Genomic DNA, 20,811 nt, shown 5'->3' with positions numbered 1-20,811 from the left:
CGATATTACTTCTTGGGCGTCTAGAAACTGTATTTTCTATCCGATTTGCTTGAAATTGAAAATCTAGAGGTAGTTTAAGACCACAAATGGGTGTGTCGAAAATGGGGAATATCGGTTCCGATTTTACTTCTTGGGCGTCTAGATACTGTATTTTCTATCCGATTTTCTTGAAATTGAAGGTTAGGTTAGGTAACAGCCCGATGTATCAGGTTCACTTAGACTATTCAGTCCATTGTGATACCACATTGGTGAACTTCTCTCTTATCACTGAATGCTGCCCGATTCCATGTTAAGCTCAATGACAAGGGACCTCTTTTTTATAGCCGAATCCGAACGGCGTTCCACATTGCAGTGAAACCACTTAGAGAAGCTTTGAAACCCTCAGAAATGTCACCAGCATTACTGAGGTGGGATAATCCACCGCTGAAAAACTTTTTGGTGTTCGATCGAAGCAGGAATTGCACCACTGTGAAATTGAAAATCTAGAGGTATTTTAAGACCACAAATAGGTGTGTAGAGTAGTAGGTGTGGGGAGTATCGGTCCAAGTTTTTATATATCTCCTATATAAACCGATCCCCCAATTTGGGGTCTTGAGCTTCTAGAAACCGTAGTTTTTATTCGATTTGCCTAAAATTGTAAAATTTGTAAAATTAGGACCACAAATAGGTGTGCAGAAAATGGGGTGTATCGGTCCATGTTTCGTTGTAGCCCCCATATAGACTGTTCTCCCAAATTTACTTCTTGGACTTATAGAATCCGTAGTTTTTTCCAATTTGCTAGAAATTAGAAGTTTTGGTATAGCCCCCTTATAGACTGATCGCCGATTTTAGATTTCGTAGTTTTTATCCAATTTGCGTGAAATTGGAATTCTAAAGGTATTTGAGGAACATTAAGTGGTGTGTCGAAAATTTTGTGTATTAGTCCATGTTTTGGTATAGCCCCCATATAGACCGGATTTATTTCTTAGGCTGCTAGAATCCGTAGTTTTTCTCCACTTTGCCTGAAAATGTAAATATACTGGTATTTTAAACCCTCAAAAATTTGTATCGCATTTATTTCTACTGGTCCATTATGAAAGACATTGATCGATCGACCGATTTCACTTCTTGAGGGTACAGCAGGAGCACTGATAATAAAAATTGCTTGAAACTAAAAGTACAATTTCCAGATTTTACTCCTCGTCATCATTTAAATAATGACGGTAAAAATCTACGGATTTAAGATTTCAAATCAAGGCTTTTTTCATCATTGGCACGATATGTTTATGATTTCTCTAAAATACAAACAAAATTGGTCTAGTCTTCATAGGTAGAATCCAGGGCTGTGGAGCCGGAGTCGGAGTCTGAAGATTTTGCTGGAGTCGGAGTCGTAAAAATTTTGCTCGACTCCGACTCCGGCTAAACCAAATTTTTTAAAACACTTCACATTTTTGTAACTAAGCAAGTTTTTATGCAAATTAGTTTCCATTGCGTTATTCATTCGATCAATGTACAGCATAATTGTAAATGAAAATCAACTTCCAATTACGGCTATCTTTTTATGTTTCCTAGAATGTTAGACAAGCAGATGGGCTGGATCGATCCATTTTAATGCCCATATCAATTTATATGAAATATTTCGAACAATCAAAATTATTTTTTTAATTTTATTTTAAGGCCATATACATATGTGGAATATTGACAGACAATTTTTTCAAAGTTGTCTTTTGTAGAAAATTTTGTCAAAATGTTATTTCTATCAAAAATTTTGTCAAAATTTTATTTCTATAGCAAATTTTGTCAAAATTTTATTTCTATAAAACAGTTATTCAAAATTTTATTACTATAGAAATATTTTTTCTATAGAAAATTGAGTCAAAATTTTGTTTCTATAGAATATTTTGCAAAATTTTATTTCTATAGAAAATTTTGCAAAATTTTGTTTGTTACACAAATATTTTTTCAAAATTTTATTTCTATTGATAATTTTATTACATAAAATGTTGCCAAAATTGTATAGTCATAGATTTTTTTATTAGAAAATTTGGTCAAAATTTTATTTCTATAGAAAATTTTGTCAAAATTTTATTTCTATAGAAAATTTTGTCAAAATTTTATTTCTATAGAACATTTTGTCAAAATTTTATTTCTATAGAAAATTTTGTCAAAATTTTATTTCTATAGAAAATTTAGTCAAAATTTTTTTTCTGTAGAATATTTTGCAGAACTTTATTTACTACACAAAAAATTTTCTAAAATTGTATTTTTATTGATAATGTTTTCAAAATTTTATTTCTATAAGAAAAAATTGTCAAATTTTATTTCTATAGCAAATTTTCTCATTTTTTTTTTTACTGATGCTCACTGACACTCACTGCTATAAAAAATGTATTCAAAATTTATTTTCTATAGAATATTTAGTCATGATTTTGTTTCTATAGAATATTTTGCAAAATTTTATTTCTATAAAAAATTTTGCAAAATTTTGTTTGCTACACAATTTTTTTTTTAATTGTATTTCTATTGATAATTTTTTCAAACTTTTATTTCCATAAAAAATTTTGCAAAATTTTATTTCTATAAAGAGAGATATGCTTGCAAATTTGTTTTAGGCAGTAGCCGACTATCAAACCCTTTTTCGGGAGGTTCAAGTGTAGTTCACTTTGGGTTGAGTGAATTACCCGAATTTATTCTGATAATTGGTTGATAGTTTTGCTGCAAGTAGAGGATGCTGATGAGGAATGTGGTAATTCCGAAACAGCTGTACATCCAACCATGTTGAAGTCTATAGGGCTTTGCCCAAATAAATTTGACAAGCATACTTTTCCTCTGTTGGTTAAGCTACACTTGTAGTTTAGTCAATGCATGGCTTTAAGCTGAGATCAAAAACAACAATTACGATTGAAGAGAAGCCAACAATAACAAACAAAACGGATAAAAGTTTTATTCAAAATTTTATTTCTATATATTTGGCCAAAATTTGATTTCTATAGAAAATTATAGAAAATTTAGTCAAAATTTTATTTACTATACAAACATTTTTCCAAAATTGTATGCTCGCTGATACTCACTGCTAAGTCGAAAACTTGTAGAAATTACTCAAATTTTGAAACTTTTCAATGAATGAATCATAAATGCATTTTTGCGAAATTGTCTAAACAATTATAAATATTGCCCGAGATTTTGTTGAAGTCTTATTTGAGATTTTATCAAAATGTAGATCTAAATACAAAGTTGTGCAGAGTATATTATAATCGGCCCACCCGACTTTAGATTTTCCTTGCATTTTTATTTTTTGTTAAAATTGTGTTACGTCCCATAACGTTAGATTTAAATTTTAAGTACATAGATTTTGTAGAAGTATATACAATTTTGTCTAAATCGATTCAGATTCAAATTCATGCATATAGGAATATAAAGATTTATATAGTTCGCAACAAATTTAAAGGATTTCAGATAGTATCAAAAATTTTGGTCCACAAATACATATACTGTTGGTATCTTCTCATATTATGATGGGTATTTATATCATTTTTTTATTTATTAAACATTGCCCTAAATTTGAAATATAGAGTTCAATTGGCATCTAATGTGAAATTAAGACCTTTTTTTGCACACATAAATAAATATGATACTTTATATCGATCCACTTACGGTACCCCCACAATAGAACTACAAATTAGTGGTATTAAAATGAGATTTAGTTATATTACCCGGAGTCGAGCAAAATTGGCTCTACTCCACAGCCCTGGTAGAATCTTCAAAATTTATCTTCGGGAAGTGTACTGGTTGAATTGATGTACTTAGGAGAATATCTGTCATCAAACTCCCTTAAATCCTACATAAAGGGTGATACGGTCAAAATTTGGTCAAGGGAAAACGCGTGTAAATCGGTGAAATCGTTTATTTAAAAAATCAAATTAAATTTCTTTTTCAAGTTCAATTAGTATAAAATTCAGGAAAAATATTCAGTTAAGCCTTCGCTTTTCCAAATCCGAATTGCCGGGCCTCACGCTTGACACCTGCCATCAGATTTTGTACAGCCACCTTGTATACCTTCTTCGCCGCAGAAAGCCAGTTTGCCTTGAACTGCTGCTCGTCCTTAGCAGTTTTTTGGTCTTCTTTAGGTTCCGCTTGACAATAGCCCAGTATTTCTCAATTGGGCGGAGCTCTGGTGTGTTGGGAGGGTTCTTGTCCTTGGGAACCACCTGCACGTTGTTGGCGGCGTACCACTCCATGGCCTTTTTACCGTAATGGCAAGATGCCAAATCCGGCCAAAACAGTACGGAACAACCGTGTTTCTTCAGGAAAGGCAGCAGACGTTTATTCAAACACTCTTTCACGTAAATTTTTTGGTTGACAGTCCCGGAAGCTACGAAAATGCTGCTTTTCAAGCCACAGGTACAGATGGCTTGCCAAACCAGATATTTCTTTGCGAACTTTGACAGTTTTATGTGCTTAAAATATCTGCTACCTTTCCCCTTCCTTTTGCCGTATAAAACTCCTGTCCTGGAAGCTGCCATTACCACGCAGTCAAACTTCGTCAGCATCGTCGTGTACAGCCTCCGGGGTCGCGCTTTGGCCGTCGTATTTTGTTTATCATAGTGATTTGGAGTCACTACCTTCTTGTAAGTCGATAGTCCGCTCGTTTTTTGGCTTGATGCACGGTTGTAGACGATACACCAGCTTATTTGCGATTTGGCAATTTTTAGCGATTTTGCCAGCTTTGCGTGCGAGTAGCTCGGATTTTCGATGCGCGAGCAAAATTTTGATACGCTACTCTTCTTGCTTGGACGGCATTTTGACAACTGAAGAGTGAATTCCAAAATCAAAATAGGAGCAACATTCTACATACACACCCCTTCAAAATGAGGGGTGTTCAGGTTTTTTAAATGCAAAATTGAAAGAAATATGTCAAGTTTATATTGACCAAATTTTAAACGTATCACCCTTTATATTATCAAGATACCCGCACCGACGAAGAGTTTTCAAAGGAAACTATTATATTTGATTCATGGTGGTGGTTATTTAAGATTCGGCCTGGCCGAACTTACGGTCGTATACACTTGTTTTTTAATTTTACCTTTTGCTCGAACGGAGAATCGAATTGCGGGCCATACAGTTTTTAAGCCAACACATTTTCATTGGGCTACGTAGCTGTTATTGTCATTAACAGACAATTATCGTTTGTCATACCCGTTTTCCAAACAGACGGACAGATCGTTTCTACCTCATATTCTTTATGTGATCGAATATTGATATTTCGATGTGTTCTTTGTTTGTACTAAGTCTTTCGACAATATATCATGTATTTCGTACTTAAAATCATACTATTCGAAACATAACATTTTACAAAAATTAATCAATCCAACAAACTCACATTTTCTCCTACTCATACGAAAGTAATCGAACCGCTATAAAAATATTTCGTTATATTCAATATTTGGATAATTTAGGTGAATGAATCTGGTTTATGCTAAATGTTGTATGCCTAGAAATAAAACGATTAACATAATTAATAGGTTCTTCTCTCGAAAGCAACCGGCATGCGTTATGCTGATGACCCGCTGTCAATAGAACAATGACCCATAACAAGAAATATATTCAACGAGAGAGATGAAATGATTTAATTAAATCCGAAAACGGGTTTATGTTTGACACCATAAGATGTAATCATCATCAGCAGCAAACCGCCAATTGCTAATGAAAGCTTTGAGTTTAACCAACCATTCCATAGGTTGTGATCATCTATCGAAGCTTTCTTCTTCAATAGAATGCTATTCTCTTGAAGAAGAAATCTTAAGGTCAAAAGATAAAATTCCTATTTGCCACAATTTAGTAACATCAAGAAACTTAAACATAGAACATTTCCAAGATAAAAAATTGAATTCTTAGCAAGTGTGAAGGGAGTGATTTTTTATTTCCAAGTGTGCGATTGTTTTTCTTTTTCATATTATCACAATGAATTGGTCATTTACAATTTTCACACTCTTGGCCACTTTTGGAGTTTTACTCACAAATGGCGAATTCTATTCGTCTATATATAAAATGTCTGAAGTCATGGATTTCGAATTGAAAATGTTGAAAAATATGCAAAAATTTTTGAGAAAAAATCAAAATAAATTAAATTATCTAAAAGAGTAAGTGAGCAAAAAAGGAAATATCCTGTGATTAAAAAAGAGAAACGTTATTATAAATTATATGTTATTATAAATTCTGTGTTATCTCCCGTTAGACGTTTAGCGGAATATGAACGCGAACGAGATGAAGCTCTGACCCAGGGCCCTGTGTACTTTGAAAATCCAGTTAATAAATATCTGTTGACAAAAAGATTAACGGCTGATTGGGATCGTCTCGAGAATGTTCTACAATACAAAGAAGGAGAGAGTAAGAATAATTCATTAAACTTTAGCCACGTAATATACCTAAAAGTTCTTGCTAAGCCTATAAGAAATTATATAAAATATCGTCTGTTATGTTATTGATTTTAATTACATTTATTTTAAATTAATTTTATCTTACATTTTATTAAAATTAGTTTATTTTAGTTTGCTACACAGAAAAAAATTTCAGAAAAATTTTTCCAATTAAAATCTCAATTAAGTTTTAAAAAATATTCAATTAAAAATTTAATAGATTCAATGAATTTTTTAATTGAAACAAAAATCAACCACACAAATTAATAGTATCAATTAATTTTTTAATTGACTGTCAATTAATTTTTTAATTGATACTATCATTTCTGTGATTGAAGACATTTCAATTAAAAAAATAATTGGATCAATTAATTTCGTGATTGAATCAGAAAAAAAATTTTTTGTGTGTATATTTAATTTAATCTTAATTCGGTTAAATTAGTTTGTTTTTTACTTTAACCCTATGTAAATTAAAATAATATAATGTTAGTTAATGATTTCAATTAATTATACCCTGCTCCACACTGTGGAACAGGGTATTATAAGTTAGTGCATATGTTTGCAACACCCAGAAGGAGACGAGATAGACACAAAAATGCTCAGGGTGGGCTCCTGAGTCGATATAGCGATGTCCGTCTGTCCGTCTGTCCGTGAACACATTTTTGTAATCAAAGTCTAGGTCGCATTTTTAGTCCAATCGACTTCAAATTTGGCACAAGTATGTGTTTTGGCTCAGAATATTGGCTATTGATTTTGGAAGAAATCGGTTCAGATTTAGATATAGCTCCCATATATATATTTCGCCCGATATGGACTTATATGGCCCCAGAAGCCAGAGTTTTACCCTAATTTGCTTAAAATTTTGCACAAGAAGAACAATTAGCACTATAGTCAAGTGTGCTAAATTTTATTGAAATCGGTTCAGATTTAGATATAGCTCCCATATATATCTTTCGCCCGATATGGACTAATACGGTCCCAGAAGCCAGAGTTTTACTACAATTTGGTTGAAATTTTGCACAGGGAGTAGAATTAGCATTGTAGCTATGCGTGCCAAATTTGGTTGAAATCGGTTCGGATTTAGATATAGCTCCCATATATAGCTTTCGCCCGATTTACACTCATATGACCACAGAGGCCAATTTTTTGCTCCGATTTAGTTGAAATTTTGCACAGGGAGTAGATTTAGCATTGTAGCTATGTGTGCTAAATTTGGTTTAAATCGGTTCAGATTTAGATATAGCTCCAATATATAGCTTTCGCCCGATTTACACTCATATGACCACAGATGCCAATTTTTAACTCCGATTTAGTAGAAATTTTGCACAGGGAGTAGAATAAGCATTGTAGCTATGCGTGCCAAATTTGGTTGACATCGGTTCAGATTTAGATATAGCTCCCATATATATGTTTTTCTGATTTCGACAAAAATGGTCAACATACCAACATTTTCCTTGTTAAATCGCCACTGCTTAGTCGAAAAGTTGTAAAAATGACTCTAATTTTCCTTAACTTCAAGTCACATATATATATTTGAGCGATAAATCATAAATAAACTTTTGTGAAGTTTCCTTAAAATTGCTTCAGATTTAAATCTTGAGCCTATAGATTTTGTAGAAGTCTATCAAATTCTGTCCAGATCGTGTGATGTTTAAATGTATGTATTTGCGACAAACCTTTATATATAGCCCCCAACACATTTGACGGATGTGATTTGGTATCGAAAATTTAGATCTACAAAGTGGTGCAGGGTATAATATAGTCGGCCCCGTCCGACTTTAGACTTTCCTTACTTGTTTTAAATTAATTTTATTTTACATGTTATTAAAATTAATCTATTCCAAACAAGTAGGGAAAGTCTAAAGTCGGGCGGGGCCGACTATATTATACCCTGCACCACTTCGTAGATCTAAATTTTCGATACCATATCACATCCGTCAAATGTGTTGGGTGCTATATATAAAGGTTTGTCCCAAATACAAACATTTAAATATCACTCGATTTGGACAGAATTTGATAGACTTTTACAAAATCTATAGACTCAAAATTTAAGTTGGCTAATGCACTAGGGTGGAACACAATTTTTTTTTGGAACACAAAAAAAAAATTTATATCTGAAGCAATTTTAAGGAAACTTCGCAAAAGTTTATTTATGATTTATCGCTCGATATATATGTGTTAGAAGTTTAGGAAAATTAGAGTCATTTTTAAAACTTTTCGACTAAGCAGTGGCGATTTTACAAGGAAAATGTTGGTATTTTGACAATTTTTGTCGAAATCAGAAAAACATATATACGGGAGCTATATCTAAATCTGAACCGATTTCAATCAAATTTGGCACACATGACTATATTACTAATTGTACTCCTAGTGCAAAATTTCAACCAAATTGGGCCAAAACTCTGGCTTCTGGGGCCATATAAGTCCATATCGGGTGAACAATATATATGGAAGCTATATCTAAATCTGAACCGATTTCAATCCAATTTGGCACACATGACTATACTACCAATTGTACTCCTTGTGCACAAATTCAAGCTAATCGGGATAAAACTCTGGCTTCGGGGTCAATATAAGTGCATATCGGGCGATAGATATATATGGGAGCTATATGTAAATCTTAATCGATTTCAACCAAATTTAGCACGCGCATCAAAAATGCTAAATCTACTCTCTGTGCAAAATTTCAACCAAATTGGGCCAAAACTCTGGCTTTTGGGACCATGTTAGTCCATATCGGGCGAAAGATATATATGGGAGCTATATCTAAATCTGAACCGATTTCAATCAACTTTGGCACACATGACTATATTACTAATTGTACTCCTAGTGCAAAATTTCAACCAAATTGTGCCAAAAATCTGGCTTCTGGGGCCATATAAGTCCATATCGGGCGAAATATATATATATGGGAGCTATATCTAAATCTGAACCGATTTCAACCAAATTCGGCACACTTTACGAAACCATCAATTGTACTCCTTGTGCAAAATTTAAAGTAAATCAGGCTGAAATTCTGGCTTCTAGGGCCATATTAGTAGATATCGGGCGAAAGATATATATGGGAGCTATATCTAAAACTGAACCGATTTCTTCCAAAATCAATAGGGTCCTCTTCTGACCCAAATTAGGAACTTGTGCCAAATTTGAAGACGATTGGTCTTAAATTGCGACCTAGACTTTGATCACAGAAATGTGTTCACAGACAGACGGACGGATGGACAGACGGACATGGTTATATCGACTCAGGGACCCACCCTGAGCATTATTGCCAAAGACACCATGTGTCTATCTCGTCTCCTTCTGGGTGTTAGAAACATATGCACTAACTTATAATACCCTGTCCCACAGTGTGGCGCAGGGTATAAAAAGTAGTTTGGATCCCCAATCTGTGATCCGGAAGTAGTGGTTCATCACCAATGAATTTTACGAGGGCTTGTCATAGGACGGAAGTACTCCCTTTTTGGATCCTTTGCATTGCTTTAGAAGTTGTGCCCTGGAAGTTAATTTCAATGAAGAAATTTAAAAAGCGAAAAAAATATTTTTTTCAACCAATTTCACTTTTTTTCATCCATATGTTTTATTACACTATTATTTTCCTTTTATCTAATTTTTACAATTTGAAAAACTTTTTCGCTCCGCCCAGGGGTTGCTGGCACCATAACAGAACGCCTTAGCACACTCAGCCACAAATGCCATTGAACATAAAGCGTCGATAGGTCAATTCAAATGTTTGTGATATGATCGTAATACGACACCAAGGAATAACATTCTAATTGCTTCTCGAGATGTTCTTTATTAGTATGAACTACAAAATAAGAGACTCAGGTTCAAATCTTACCAGCGACAATTTTTTTATCAACTATTTTTCTAAAAAAAAAAATATTTTATACCCTGCGCCACACATTGGAACAGGGTATTATAAGTTAGTGCATATGTTTGTAACACACAGAAGGAGACGAGATAGACACATGGTGTCTTTGGCAGTAATGCTCAGGGTGGGTCCCTGAGTCGATATAACCATGTCCGTCTGTCCGTCCGTCCGTCTGCCTGTGAACACATTTCTGTGATCAAAGTCTAGGTCGCAATTTAAGACCAATCGTCTTCAAATTTGGCACAAGTTCCTAATTTGGGTCAGAAGAGGACCCTATTGATTTTGGAAGAAATCGGTTCAGTTTTAGATATAGCTCCCATATATATCTTTCGGCCGATATGCACTTATATGGACCCAGAAGCCAGAGTTTTATCCCGATTAGCTTGAAATTTTGCACATGTAGTACAATTGGTAGTATAGTCATGTGCCAAATTTGATTGAAATCGGTTCAGATTTAGATATAGCTTTTATATATATAGGTTTCGCCCGATATTGACTTATATGGCCCCAGAAGCCAGAGTTTTAGTCCAATTTGGTTGAAATTTTGCACTAGGAGTACAATTAGTAATATGGTCATGTGTGCCAAATTTGATTGAAATCGGTTCAGATTTAGATATAGCTCCCATATATATGTTTTTCTGATTTCGACAAAAATGGTCAAAATACCAACATTTTCCTTGTTAAATCGCCACTGCTTAGTCGAAAAGTTGTAAAAATGACTCTAATTTTCCTAAACTTCTAATACATATGTATCGAGCGATAAACCATAAATAATTTTTTGCGAAGTTTTCTTAAAATTGCTTCAGATTTAAATGTTTCCCATATTTTTGTACTAACATTGTGTTCCGCCCTAGTGCATTAGCCGATTTAAATTTTGAGTCTATAGATTTTGTAGAAGTCTATCAAATTCTGTCCACATCGAGTGATATTTAAATGTATGTATTTGGGACAAACCTTTTAATATAGCCCCCACCACATTTGACGGATGTGATATGGTATCGAAAATTTAGATCTACAAAGTGGTGCAGGGTATAATATAGTTGGCCCCGTCCGACTTTAGACTTTCCTTACTTGTTTTATTTATTTTGTTGTTCAAAAGCAAAAAAATGTCGCAAATAACATCAAATTTTAATGTAGGCTTAGATTTGTTCGAATTGGTTATAACCTTCAATTGGCCGACAAAGCCATCACACGCTACACGAAATTAACTATGCGGTATTTTAGTTCATTCCCGGCCTAATGCCGATTTGAGCTAATTGACATTTTGGAATTTTTTTTAGTACCAACCCTTGTCTCCAAAATATAACAGGTGTAGAAGTTCAACGGATTGACATCCAGACATTTAATTTGGTGGTCAAAACGAAGCACCTATATGCTTGGTTGATGTATGCTTAGTGCGATGGTGCTGAATGTCCGTACGTAGAGTTTGTCTACCCAGGGCTTCAATGCTGCCTGTAAGACATTTCCCCCCCAAATGTCAAATCCGCAATTATGTGTGAGGCCCCAATTTGTTTTGAATTCGCAGAAGGAATGTGGGTATTCCACAATACCGAATTTTTTCGAAAGAGGTACCTCCACGCAAAGAAAAAAAACGTTTGGAAAACGTGCAGCGAAAACGTTTTTCTTTTGTTAGAGTTTTGTGAAGTGCTTCGAAAATTTTAAACTTTTATCACCAAAAAACTTCGTTTGCTACAAAATTTTTATTTTTTCAATAAAAAAAGTTATTTTTGAAACAACAACACAGTCCATTTCGTTTATATCAAACACTGTTCTTTTCTGACTTTAGGTCTTTAATAAGATACATTTTACAGTTCAAAATTTAATATAGTACAATGTAATGTTGAACATTTTTTTCGGAATTTTCCGAACATATCTGGAATATGTGTAAAAAAAAACTTTGGTCGAAGCAGGGATCGAACTCACGACCCTTGGCATGTAAGTCGGAGGTAGCAACCACTGTTCCACGGTGCCAAACTAAATGTTTGTTTCTATTAAATAAACATTGTTAATTCGGTTCGTGGGCGCCGCAAGCTATGCTATATAAATATAACTTATATGGATAATTATCTATTGATGACCATAACAGGTACATAGCTCAGTGGATAGTGTGTTAGCTTACAAAGTGCATGGTCCGCGGTTCGATTCTCCGTCCAGGCGAAAGGTAAAAAAAAAAATTAAAAATTTATAAAATCGTATAATTTCTTCTACATTGTTGGTATTACTGGAAAAGGTGTTAAGAACTAAAAAACCTTGTGGATGTGAGAAAGATGTGAGGGAAAATGCAATTAGCAAGAAAACAATGTCTTTTTGCGTTAGTATTTATGAAATTGTTTTTACATCCTGGAAAAGAATAAACGTTTATCACAAAAAGTATATACTTTTCTTCCAAATACACTTCCTTACTTAACTTTGTTTGTCTAAAATTTCGTTTGGGAGGAAAAAATTATTTTTTTGCGTGTACATTCTTTCTGTTTTAACATTTATTTTTTGACTTCCCCCAATTGTTTTTAAATGTTTTTTTTATAAAACTACAAATAAGTATATGTCTTAAGCATTCTTCGCATCCCAAAATCGAAAAAAATTCCTTTCTAAAAAGCCTCAGGAGTTCACTAACTAACTGTAAGTGGTTTTAAAATCCTACCGGTAAACATCTGAGAAATATGCAAAAATCCATGGTCTGCGGCCAAAATTTTGCTTTTGGCTGCAAAAATGTTCTATGTTCGCCATACAAAATTAACATTTCGTCGTAGGAGGTAATCATATTCCTTCTCTGCGTGTGGGCTCATATAACACTTTCTTTTAGTAATTCAATCAATCAAATTCCCTAATCTTCTTTGTATAAAACAAATCGAATTTATTTTAATTAATTTGATTTATTAAATTAATTTTATTTTTAATTTCATTTATTTCATAACACTTCGTTTCTTGCTCTCTGACATTTATATTTATTTCTAAAGAGATTAAGAGGCATGATTTCCCTTTCTTCTCGACTATGTCAAAAAATTGTATTTCAGCTTTACGGGATGTGTTTTATCACATAGATAATAAGTTGATTTAATTAAATCGATTTTATTGTAATTAATTTTAATTGTAATGTAATGTATTTTAAATACATTTTAATAATAATTATTTTTTTTAATTTAAATTATTTAAATATAATTGTCATTGATGCATTTGATTTAATTTTTCATCTAATCATAAATTATTTGTTTTCAAATAAATTATTATTATAGAAATTTTGAAAAAGATTGAGAACACTATTGTTGAAAAATCTGAGCTGGATGGAGCTCTAGAAGGTGTTTTGCGATTACATGATGTCTACCGGTTGAATGCCTCGGACATTGCCCGAGGTTTTATTCAAGGAGTTCAATATGAGTAAGTCCTACAATCCCACAGTATAACTTGAATATATTTTAAATTTTATATTATTTGTATTAGTGTTCATTTCCAAGCTCGTCATTGTTTTGACTTGGGCAAAAAAGCGATGGAAACTAATTTTCCAAAATTAGCTTATGGTTGGTTTATGGAAGCCTTTCGAAGATCTGAAGATGATAAAAGTATCGATAGGCTCGATATTGAGTTGGCATTAGCAGATACGAAATTCTTAATGGGAGATATAATAGGTGCTAATACAACATATACGGCATTATCGATTCTATATCCAGACAATGAAAAGGTGGCAAAAAAATTCGCAGAATTTGCAGTTAATTCTATTGGCAAACAAGAATACACAGTGGATTATACGAGTGAACATGTGGTAAGTAAAAAAAAACTATATTTTTGTACTTTTGTTTTAACTAAATGAAGTTCAATGCATGAAAATAAAATAAGGGTTTGGCATTTTTGGGAATCTTTGATTTAATTCTTTTTTAAAAAAGCATGAATTTTCTATGGTACTAATAGATCTTAAATATTTAATTTTATCTTTTTACTATGGAATTTCGTTTCTCCTTTCAGTGAATGAATTTATTGTTAGTAATTAAGATTTTTTCACATATAAGGTGACATTATTTATTTATATTTATCTTTGGAAACTATACAATCAAATTTTCTTCTGTATGAATTTTCTAAGGAATTGGTTTGCTCTTCTTTAAAAAATTTTATAGTTGTAGTACTCTATTACACCATCCGCGATAGGAAAATATCAGCAGCAATTTTACCTTTAATTTTTAAAAACAGAAAACAACATCAGTGTTGAAAACCCGGGTTTTTGCAAGTCTTCTCGATTTTTAAAAATCGGATTTCTTTCCACAACCGGTGGAAACAAACAATCGGTATTAATAAAAACACGTAATTAGCAAAGGAAAATCTAATTCAATCGTCACAAAAAATCAAAGAAAAAACTAATTCGCTAAATTGTTAAAAGTTGAATACATTTTTTAATTAAAATGAACGTTGGAACGTTTCTATAGAAATAAAATTTTGACAAAATTATCTATAAAAAAAATGTTGACAAGTTTTCTATTGAAATAAAATTTTGACATAATTTTCTATAGAAATAAAATTTTGACAAAATTTTCTATAGAAATAAAATTTATAAAAAATTTTGACAAAATTCTCTATAAAAAAAATGTTGACAAATTTTTCTATTGAAATAAAATTTTGATATAATTTTCTATGGAAATAAAATTTTGACAAAATTTTCTATAGAAATAAAATTTATATAAAATTTTGACAAAATTCTCTATAGAAAAAAATGTTGACGAAATTTTCTATAGAAATAAAATCTCGACAAAAATTTCTATAGAAATAAAATTTTGACGACATTTTCTATAGAAATAAAATGTTTACAAGAATTTCTATAGAAATAAAATTTCGGCAAGAATTTCTATAGAAATAAATTTTTTTTCAAAATTTTCTATAGAAAGAATTTTTTTTCAAAATTTTCTGTTAAATTAACCCTTTCACTACCGATGTCCACCTAGAAGGACATTCGAAAAAGACACCAAATTCTATTTACCCACTTAGTTTCGATTTATTTCTCGACGTTATTTTAAAGTAGAGGCTTCAATCTAAATAAGCTATACATATTTTCCATATTGGTGAGCACTAAAATACATTTTTATTAACTTCTTTAACAATAAACGAAAAATACGTAAATTTGAGACAATTTTTCTACTGTATGTTTCTAGTAAATGGACATTTATACAAAAACTATAGCTGATACTTTTACGGTTTCTTTTTATACCCTCCATCATAGGATGGGGGTATATTAACTATGTCATTCCGTTTGTAACACATCGAAATATTGCTCTAAGACCCCATAAAGTATATATATTCTGGGTCGTGGTGAAATTCTGAGTCGATCTAAGCATGTCCGTCCGTCCGTCCGTCTGTTGAAATCACGCTAACTTCCGAACGAAACAAGCTATCGACTTGAAACTTGGCACAAGTAGTTGTTATCGATGTAGGAAGAATGGTATTGAAAATGGGCCATATCGGTCCGCTTTTACGTATAGCCCCCATATAAAGGGACCCTCAGATTTGGCTTGTGGAGCCTCTAACAGAAGCATATTTCATCCGATTCGGCTGAAATTTTGTATATGGTGTTGGTATATGGCCTCTAACAACCATGCAAAAATTGGTCCACATCGGTCCATAATTATATATAGCCCCCATATAAACCGATCCCCAGATTTGGGTTCCGGAGCCTCAAAGAGAAGCAAATTTCATCCGATCGGGCTGAAATTTGGTACATGGTGTTAGTATATGGTCTCTAACAACCATGCAGAAATTGGTCCACATCGGTCCATAATTATATATAGCCCCCATATAAACCGATTCCCAGATTTGGCTTGCGGAGCCTCAAAGAGAAGAAAATTTCATCCGATCCGGCTGAAATTTGGTACATGATGTTGGTATATGGTCTCTAACAACCATGCAAAGCTTGGTCCATATCAGTCCTTAATTATATATAGCCCCCATATAAACCGATCCCCCGATTTGGCTTACGGAGCCTCTAAGAAAAGCATATTTCATCCGATCCGGCTGAAATTTGGTACATGGTGTTGGTATATGGTCTCTAATAATTATGCAAAAATTGGTCCACATCGGTCCATAATTATATATAGCCCCCATATAAACCGATCCCCAGATTTGGCTTGCGGAGCCTCAAAGAGAAGCAAATTTGATCCGATCCGGCTGAAATTCGGTACATGAAGTTGGTATATGGTCTCTAACAACCATGCAAAAATTGGTCCACATCGGTCCATAATTATATATGGACCCCATATAAACCGATCTCCAGATTTGGCTTGCGCAGCCTCATAGAGAAGCAAATTGCATCCGATCCGGCTGAAATTTGGTACGTGGTGTAGGTATATGGTCTCTAACAACCGCGCAAAAATTGGTCCACATCGGCCCGTAATTATATAAAGCGCCCATATAAACCGATCCCCAGATTTGGGTTCCGGAGCCTCAAAGAGAAGCAAATTTCATCCGATCCGCCTGAAATTTGGTACATGATATTGGTATATGGTCTCTAACAACCATGCAAAAATTGGTCCACATCGGTTCATAATTATATATAGCCCCCATATAAACCGATCCCCAGATTTGGCTTGCGAAGTCTCCAAGAGAAGCAAATTTCATCCAATCCGGTTGTAATTTGGAACATGGTGTTAGTATATGATCTTTAACAAGCGTGCCAGAATTGGTCCATATCGGTCCATAATTATATATAGCCCTCATATAAAACGTTCTCCAGATTTGACCTCCGGAGCCTCTTGGAGGAGCAAAATTCATCCGATCCGGTTCAAATTAGGAACGTGGTGTTAGTATATGGTCGCTAACAACCATACCAAAATTGGTCCAATCACACAAAAATTGGTCCATATCGGTTCATAATCATGGTTGCCACTAGAGCCAAAAATAGTCTACCAAAATTTTATTTCTATAGAAAATTTTGTCAAAACTTTATTTCTAGAGAAAATTTTGTTAAAATTTTATTCGGTTCATAATCATGGTTGCCACTCGAGCCACAAATAATCTACCAAGATTTTATTTCTATAGACAATTTTGTCAAAAGTTTATTTCTATAGAAAATTTTGTTAAAATTTTATTTCTGTAGAAATTTTTGTCAAAATTTTCTTTCTATAGAATATTTTGTCAAAATTTTTATTTCTATAGAAAATTTTGTGAAAATTTTATTTCTATAGAAAATTTTGTTAAAATTTTATTTCTGTAGAAAATTTTGTCAAAATTTTATGTCTACTTTGTCAAACTGAATTATATACGTATTGGATCGATCTTTTTTGATTTAATATATACCACGTATGGACTTACATACAATTTGGAAGTTGGTGTTAGGAGGTTTTAAGATACCTTGCCATCGGCAAGCGTTACCGCAACTTAAGTAATTCGATTGTGGATGGCAGTGTTTAGAAGAAGTTTCTACGCAATCCATGATGGAGGGTACATAAGCTTCGGCCTGGCCGAACTTATGGCCGTATGTACTTGTTTGTATTTTTGCTCACACTGTGAAAGATATTATAGGCTAAATGTCGCTTATTTTCGTAAGACCATTTAGTCACAATTCAAGAATCAAGTTTTCATATAGTTCTTGAAGTAATTGAGGTAGGTTCTCAAATTGACAATTTTTGTTCTACATGCTGTTAGTACAAGTAAAAACAGAAGTAAAATTAAAGTTTTTAATATTAGGATTATTTCGGTAGTGAAAGGGTTAAATTTTGACAAATTTTTCATGGAAATAAATTGTTGACAAAATTTTCTAGAGAAATAAAATTTTGACGAAATTTTCTATGGAAATAAAATGCTGACACAATTTTCTAAGCAATAAAATTTTGACAAAATTTTCTATAGAAATAAAATGTTGACAAAAATTTTAAAATTTTGACAAAAATTTTTAATAAAATAAAATTTTGACAAAAATTTTTAATAAAATAAAATTTTGACAACATTTTCTATAGAAATAAAATTTTGACAAAATTTTCTATAGAAATAAAATTTTTAATACAAAATTCTCTAAAGAAACAAAATTTTGATATAATTTTCTATAGAAATAAATTTTTTTTCAAAATATTCTACGAAATATTTTTTTTTCAAAAATTTTCATGGAAATAAGTTGTTGACAAAATTTTCTATAGAAATAAAATTTTGACAAAATTATCTATAGAAATAAAATTTTGACAACATTTTCTATAGAAATAAAATTTTGACAAAATTCTCTAAAGAAACAAAATTTTGATATAATTTTCTATAGAAATAAAATTTTTGTCAAAATATTCTAAGAAATATTTTTTTTTTTCAAAAATTTTCATGGAAATAAGTTGTTGACAAAATTTTCTATAGAAATAAAATTTTGGCAAAAATTTTTATAGAAGTAAAATGTTGGCAAAATTTTTTGAAAGAAATAAAATTTTGAGAAAATTTTTTCAAAATTTTCTATAGAAATAAAATTTTAGCAAAATATTCTATAGAAACAATATTTTGACAAAATTTTCGATAGAAATAAAATTTTGAAAAAAATTTCTATAGAAACAAAATGTTGACAAAGTTTTCTATCAAAATAAATTTTTGACAACATTTTTAATAAAATTTTGACAAAATTTTCTATAGAAATAAAATTTTGTCAAAATTTTCTATAGAATCAAAATTTTGGCAAAATATTCTATAGAAACAAAATTTTCGATAGAAATAAAATGTTGACAAAATTTTCTATAGAAATAAAATTTTGTTGTTGTTTTTGATTTCAGCTTAGAACCATGCATTGACTAAACTACAAGTGTAGCTTAACCAACAGAGGAAAAGAATGTTAATGTTAATTTTATTTGGACCACCGTCAAATCGTCGATTTGAGTGATAATTGGTTGATAGTGTTGCGGCAAGTAGAAGATGCTGATGAGGAATGTGGTAATTCCGAAACGTGCGTCCATCCAACCATCTTGCAGTCTATAGGGCTTTGCCCAAATAAAATTGACAAACATTCTTTTCCTCTGTTGGTTAAGCTACACTTGTAGTTTAGTCAATGCATGGTGTTAGGCTGAAATCAAAAGCGACAACAATGATTAAAGAAAAAACCAACAATAAGAAAACAAAACGAAATAAAATTTTGATAAAAATTTATATAGAAATAAAATGATGGCTAAAATTTTTATAGAAATAAAATCTTGACAAAAATTTCTATAGAAAAAAAATTTTGATAAAATTTTCTATAAAAATAAAATTTGTTTTCAACATTTTCTATAGAAATACATTTCTTTTAATTTTCAGCTAAATAAAATTTTAATGGAAATAAATTGTTGACAAAGTTCCCTACTTTTGACAAAATTTTCGATAAAAAACAGGTTTGGACAAAATTTTTCTATAGAAATAAAATGTTGACAAAATTTGAAATGGAAATAGAATTTTGCCAAAATTTTCCATAGAAATAGAATTTTGACAAAATTTTCTACAGAAATAAAATTTATACAAAATTTTCTATAGAAATAAAATTTTGGCAAAAATTTCTGTAAAAAAAATTTTAACAAAATTTTCTATAAAAATAAAATATTGGCAAGATTTTAAATAGAAATAAAATTTTGACAAAATTTTCTATAGAAATAAAATAGTTTTTCAAAATTCTCTATAGAAATAAATTTTTTTCTCAAAATTTTCTTTTAAAAAAAATTGTCATGGAAATAAATCGTTGACAAAATTTTCTATAGAAGGAAAATTTTGACATAATTTTCTATAGAAACAAAATTTTGACAAAATATCCTATAAAAATAAAATTTTGACAAAATTTTCTACAGAAATAAAATTTTGACAAAATTGTCTATAGAAATAAAATATTGACAAAATTTTCTATAAAAATACAATGATGATAAAAATTTTACAGAAATAAAATTTTAACAAATTGTTCTACAAAAAAAAATTTGGCAAAAATAGAAACAAAATATTGTCACCATTTTCTATAGAAATAAAATTTTGACAACATTTTTACAGAAATAATTTTTTTTCTATAAAAATAAAATTGTGACAACTTTCTCTACGACAGCATTCTACAGAAACAAAATTTTGACAAAATTCTAACAAAATTTTACAAAATTTTCTAAAACAATAAAATTTTGACAAAAATTTCAATAAAAATAAAATTTTGACAAAATGTTCTATAGAAATAAAATCTTAACAAAATTTTCTATAGCAATAAAATTTTGACAAAATTTTCAATAGAAATAAAATTTTAACAAAAATTTCTATAGAAATAAAATATTGACAAAATTTTCTATAAAAATACAATGTTGATAAAAATTTTACAGAAATAAAATTTTAACACATTGTTCTACAAAAATAAAACTTTGACAAAAATAGAAACATGTTCCTTAATCTATATCTGTCCATATAGCTCGAAAAATAATTGTATAATTAGATATGAAACAAAATATTGTCAACATCTTCCATAGACATAAAATTTTGACAACATTTTCTATAAAAATAATTTTTTTTCTATAAAAATAAAATTGTGACAACTTTCTCTACGACAGCATTTTACAGAAAAAAATTTTGACACAATTCTAACAAAATTTTCTATTGAAATAAAAT

The 20,811-nt window shown here is 31.2% G+C and overlaps 1 protein-coding gene across 1 annotated transcript in view; it reads left to right on the top strand.

The window, feature by feature from the left end:
• The first annotated feature begins 5,850 nt into the window (after positions 1-5,850).
• LOC142219439 (prolyl 4-hydroxylase subunit alpha-2) overlaps positions 5,851-20,811 on the top strand; it is a 32,791-nt gene continuing 17,830 nt past the window's right edge. The window contains exons 1-4 of the mRNA XM_075288425.1: positions 5,851-6,119; positions 6,215-6,366; positions 13,503-13,644; positions 13,708-14,026. Coding sequence (XP_075144540.1) covers positions 5,941-6,119; positions 6,215-6,366; positions 13,503-13,644; positions 13,708-14,026 — 792 coding nt within the window. The 5' untranslated portion in view covers positions 5,851-5,940. The remainder of the gene's footprint in view (positions 6,120-6,214; positions 6,367-13,502; positions 13,645-13,707; positions 14,027-20,811) is intronic.

Source organism: Haematobia irritans, chromosome 1 (genome assembly GCF_050003625.1).
Source record: "Haematobia irritans isolate KBUSLIRL chromosome 1, ASM5000362v1, whole genome shotgun sequence".
In the NCBI taxonomy this organism is placed as follows: Eukaryota; Metazoa; Arthropoda; class Insecta; order Diptera; family Muscidae; genus Haematobia; species Haematobia irritans.
This window is presented reverse-complemented; position numbering and strand designations above follow the sequence as displayed.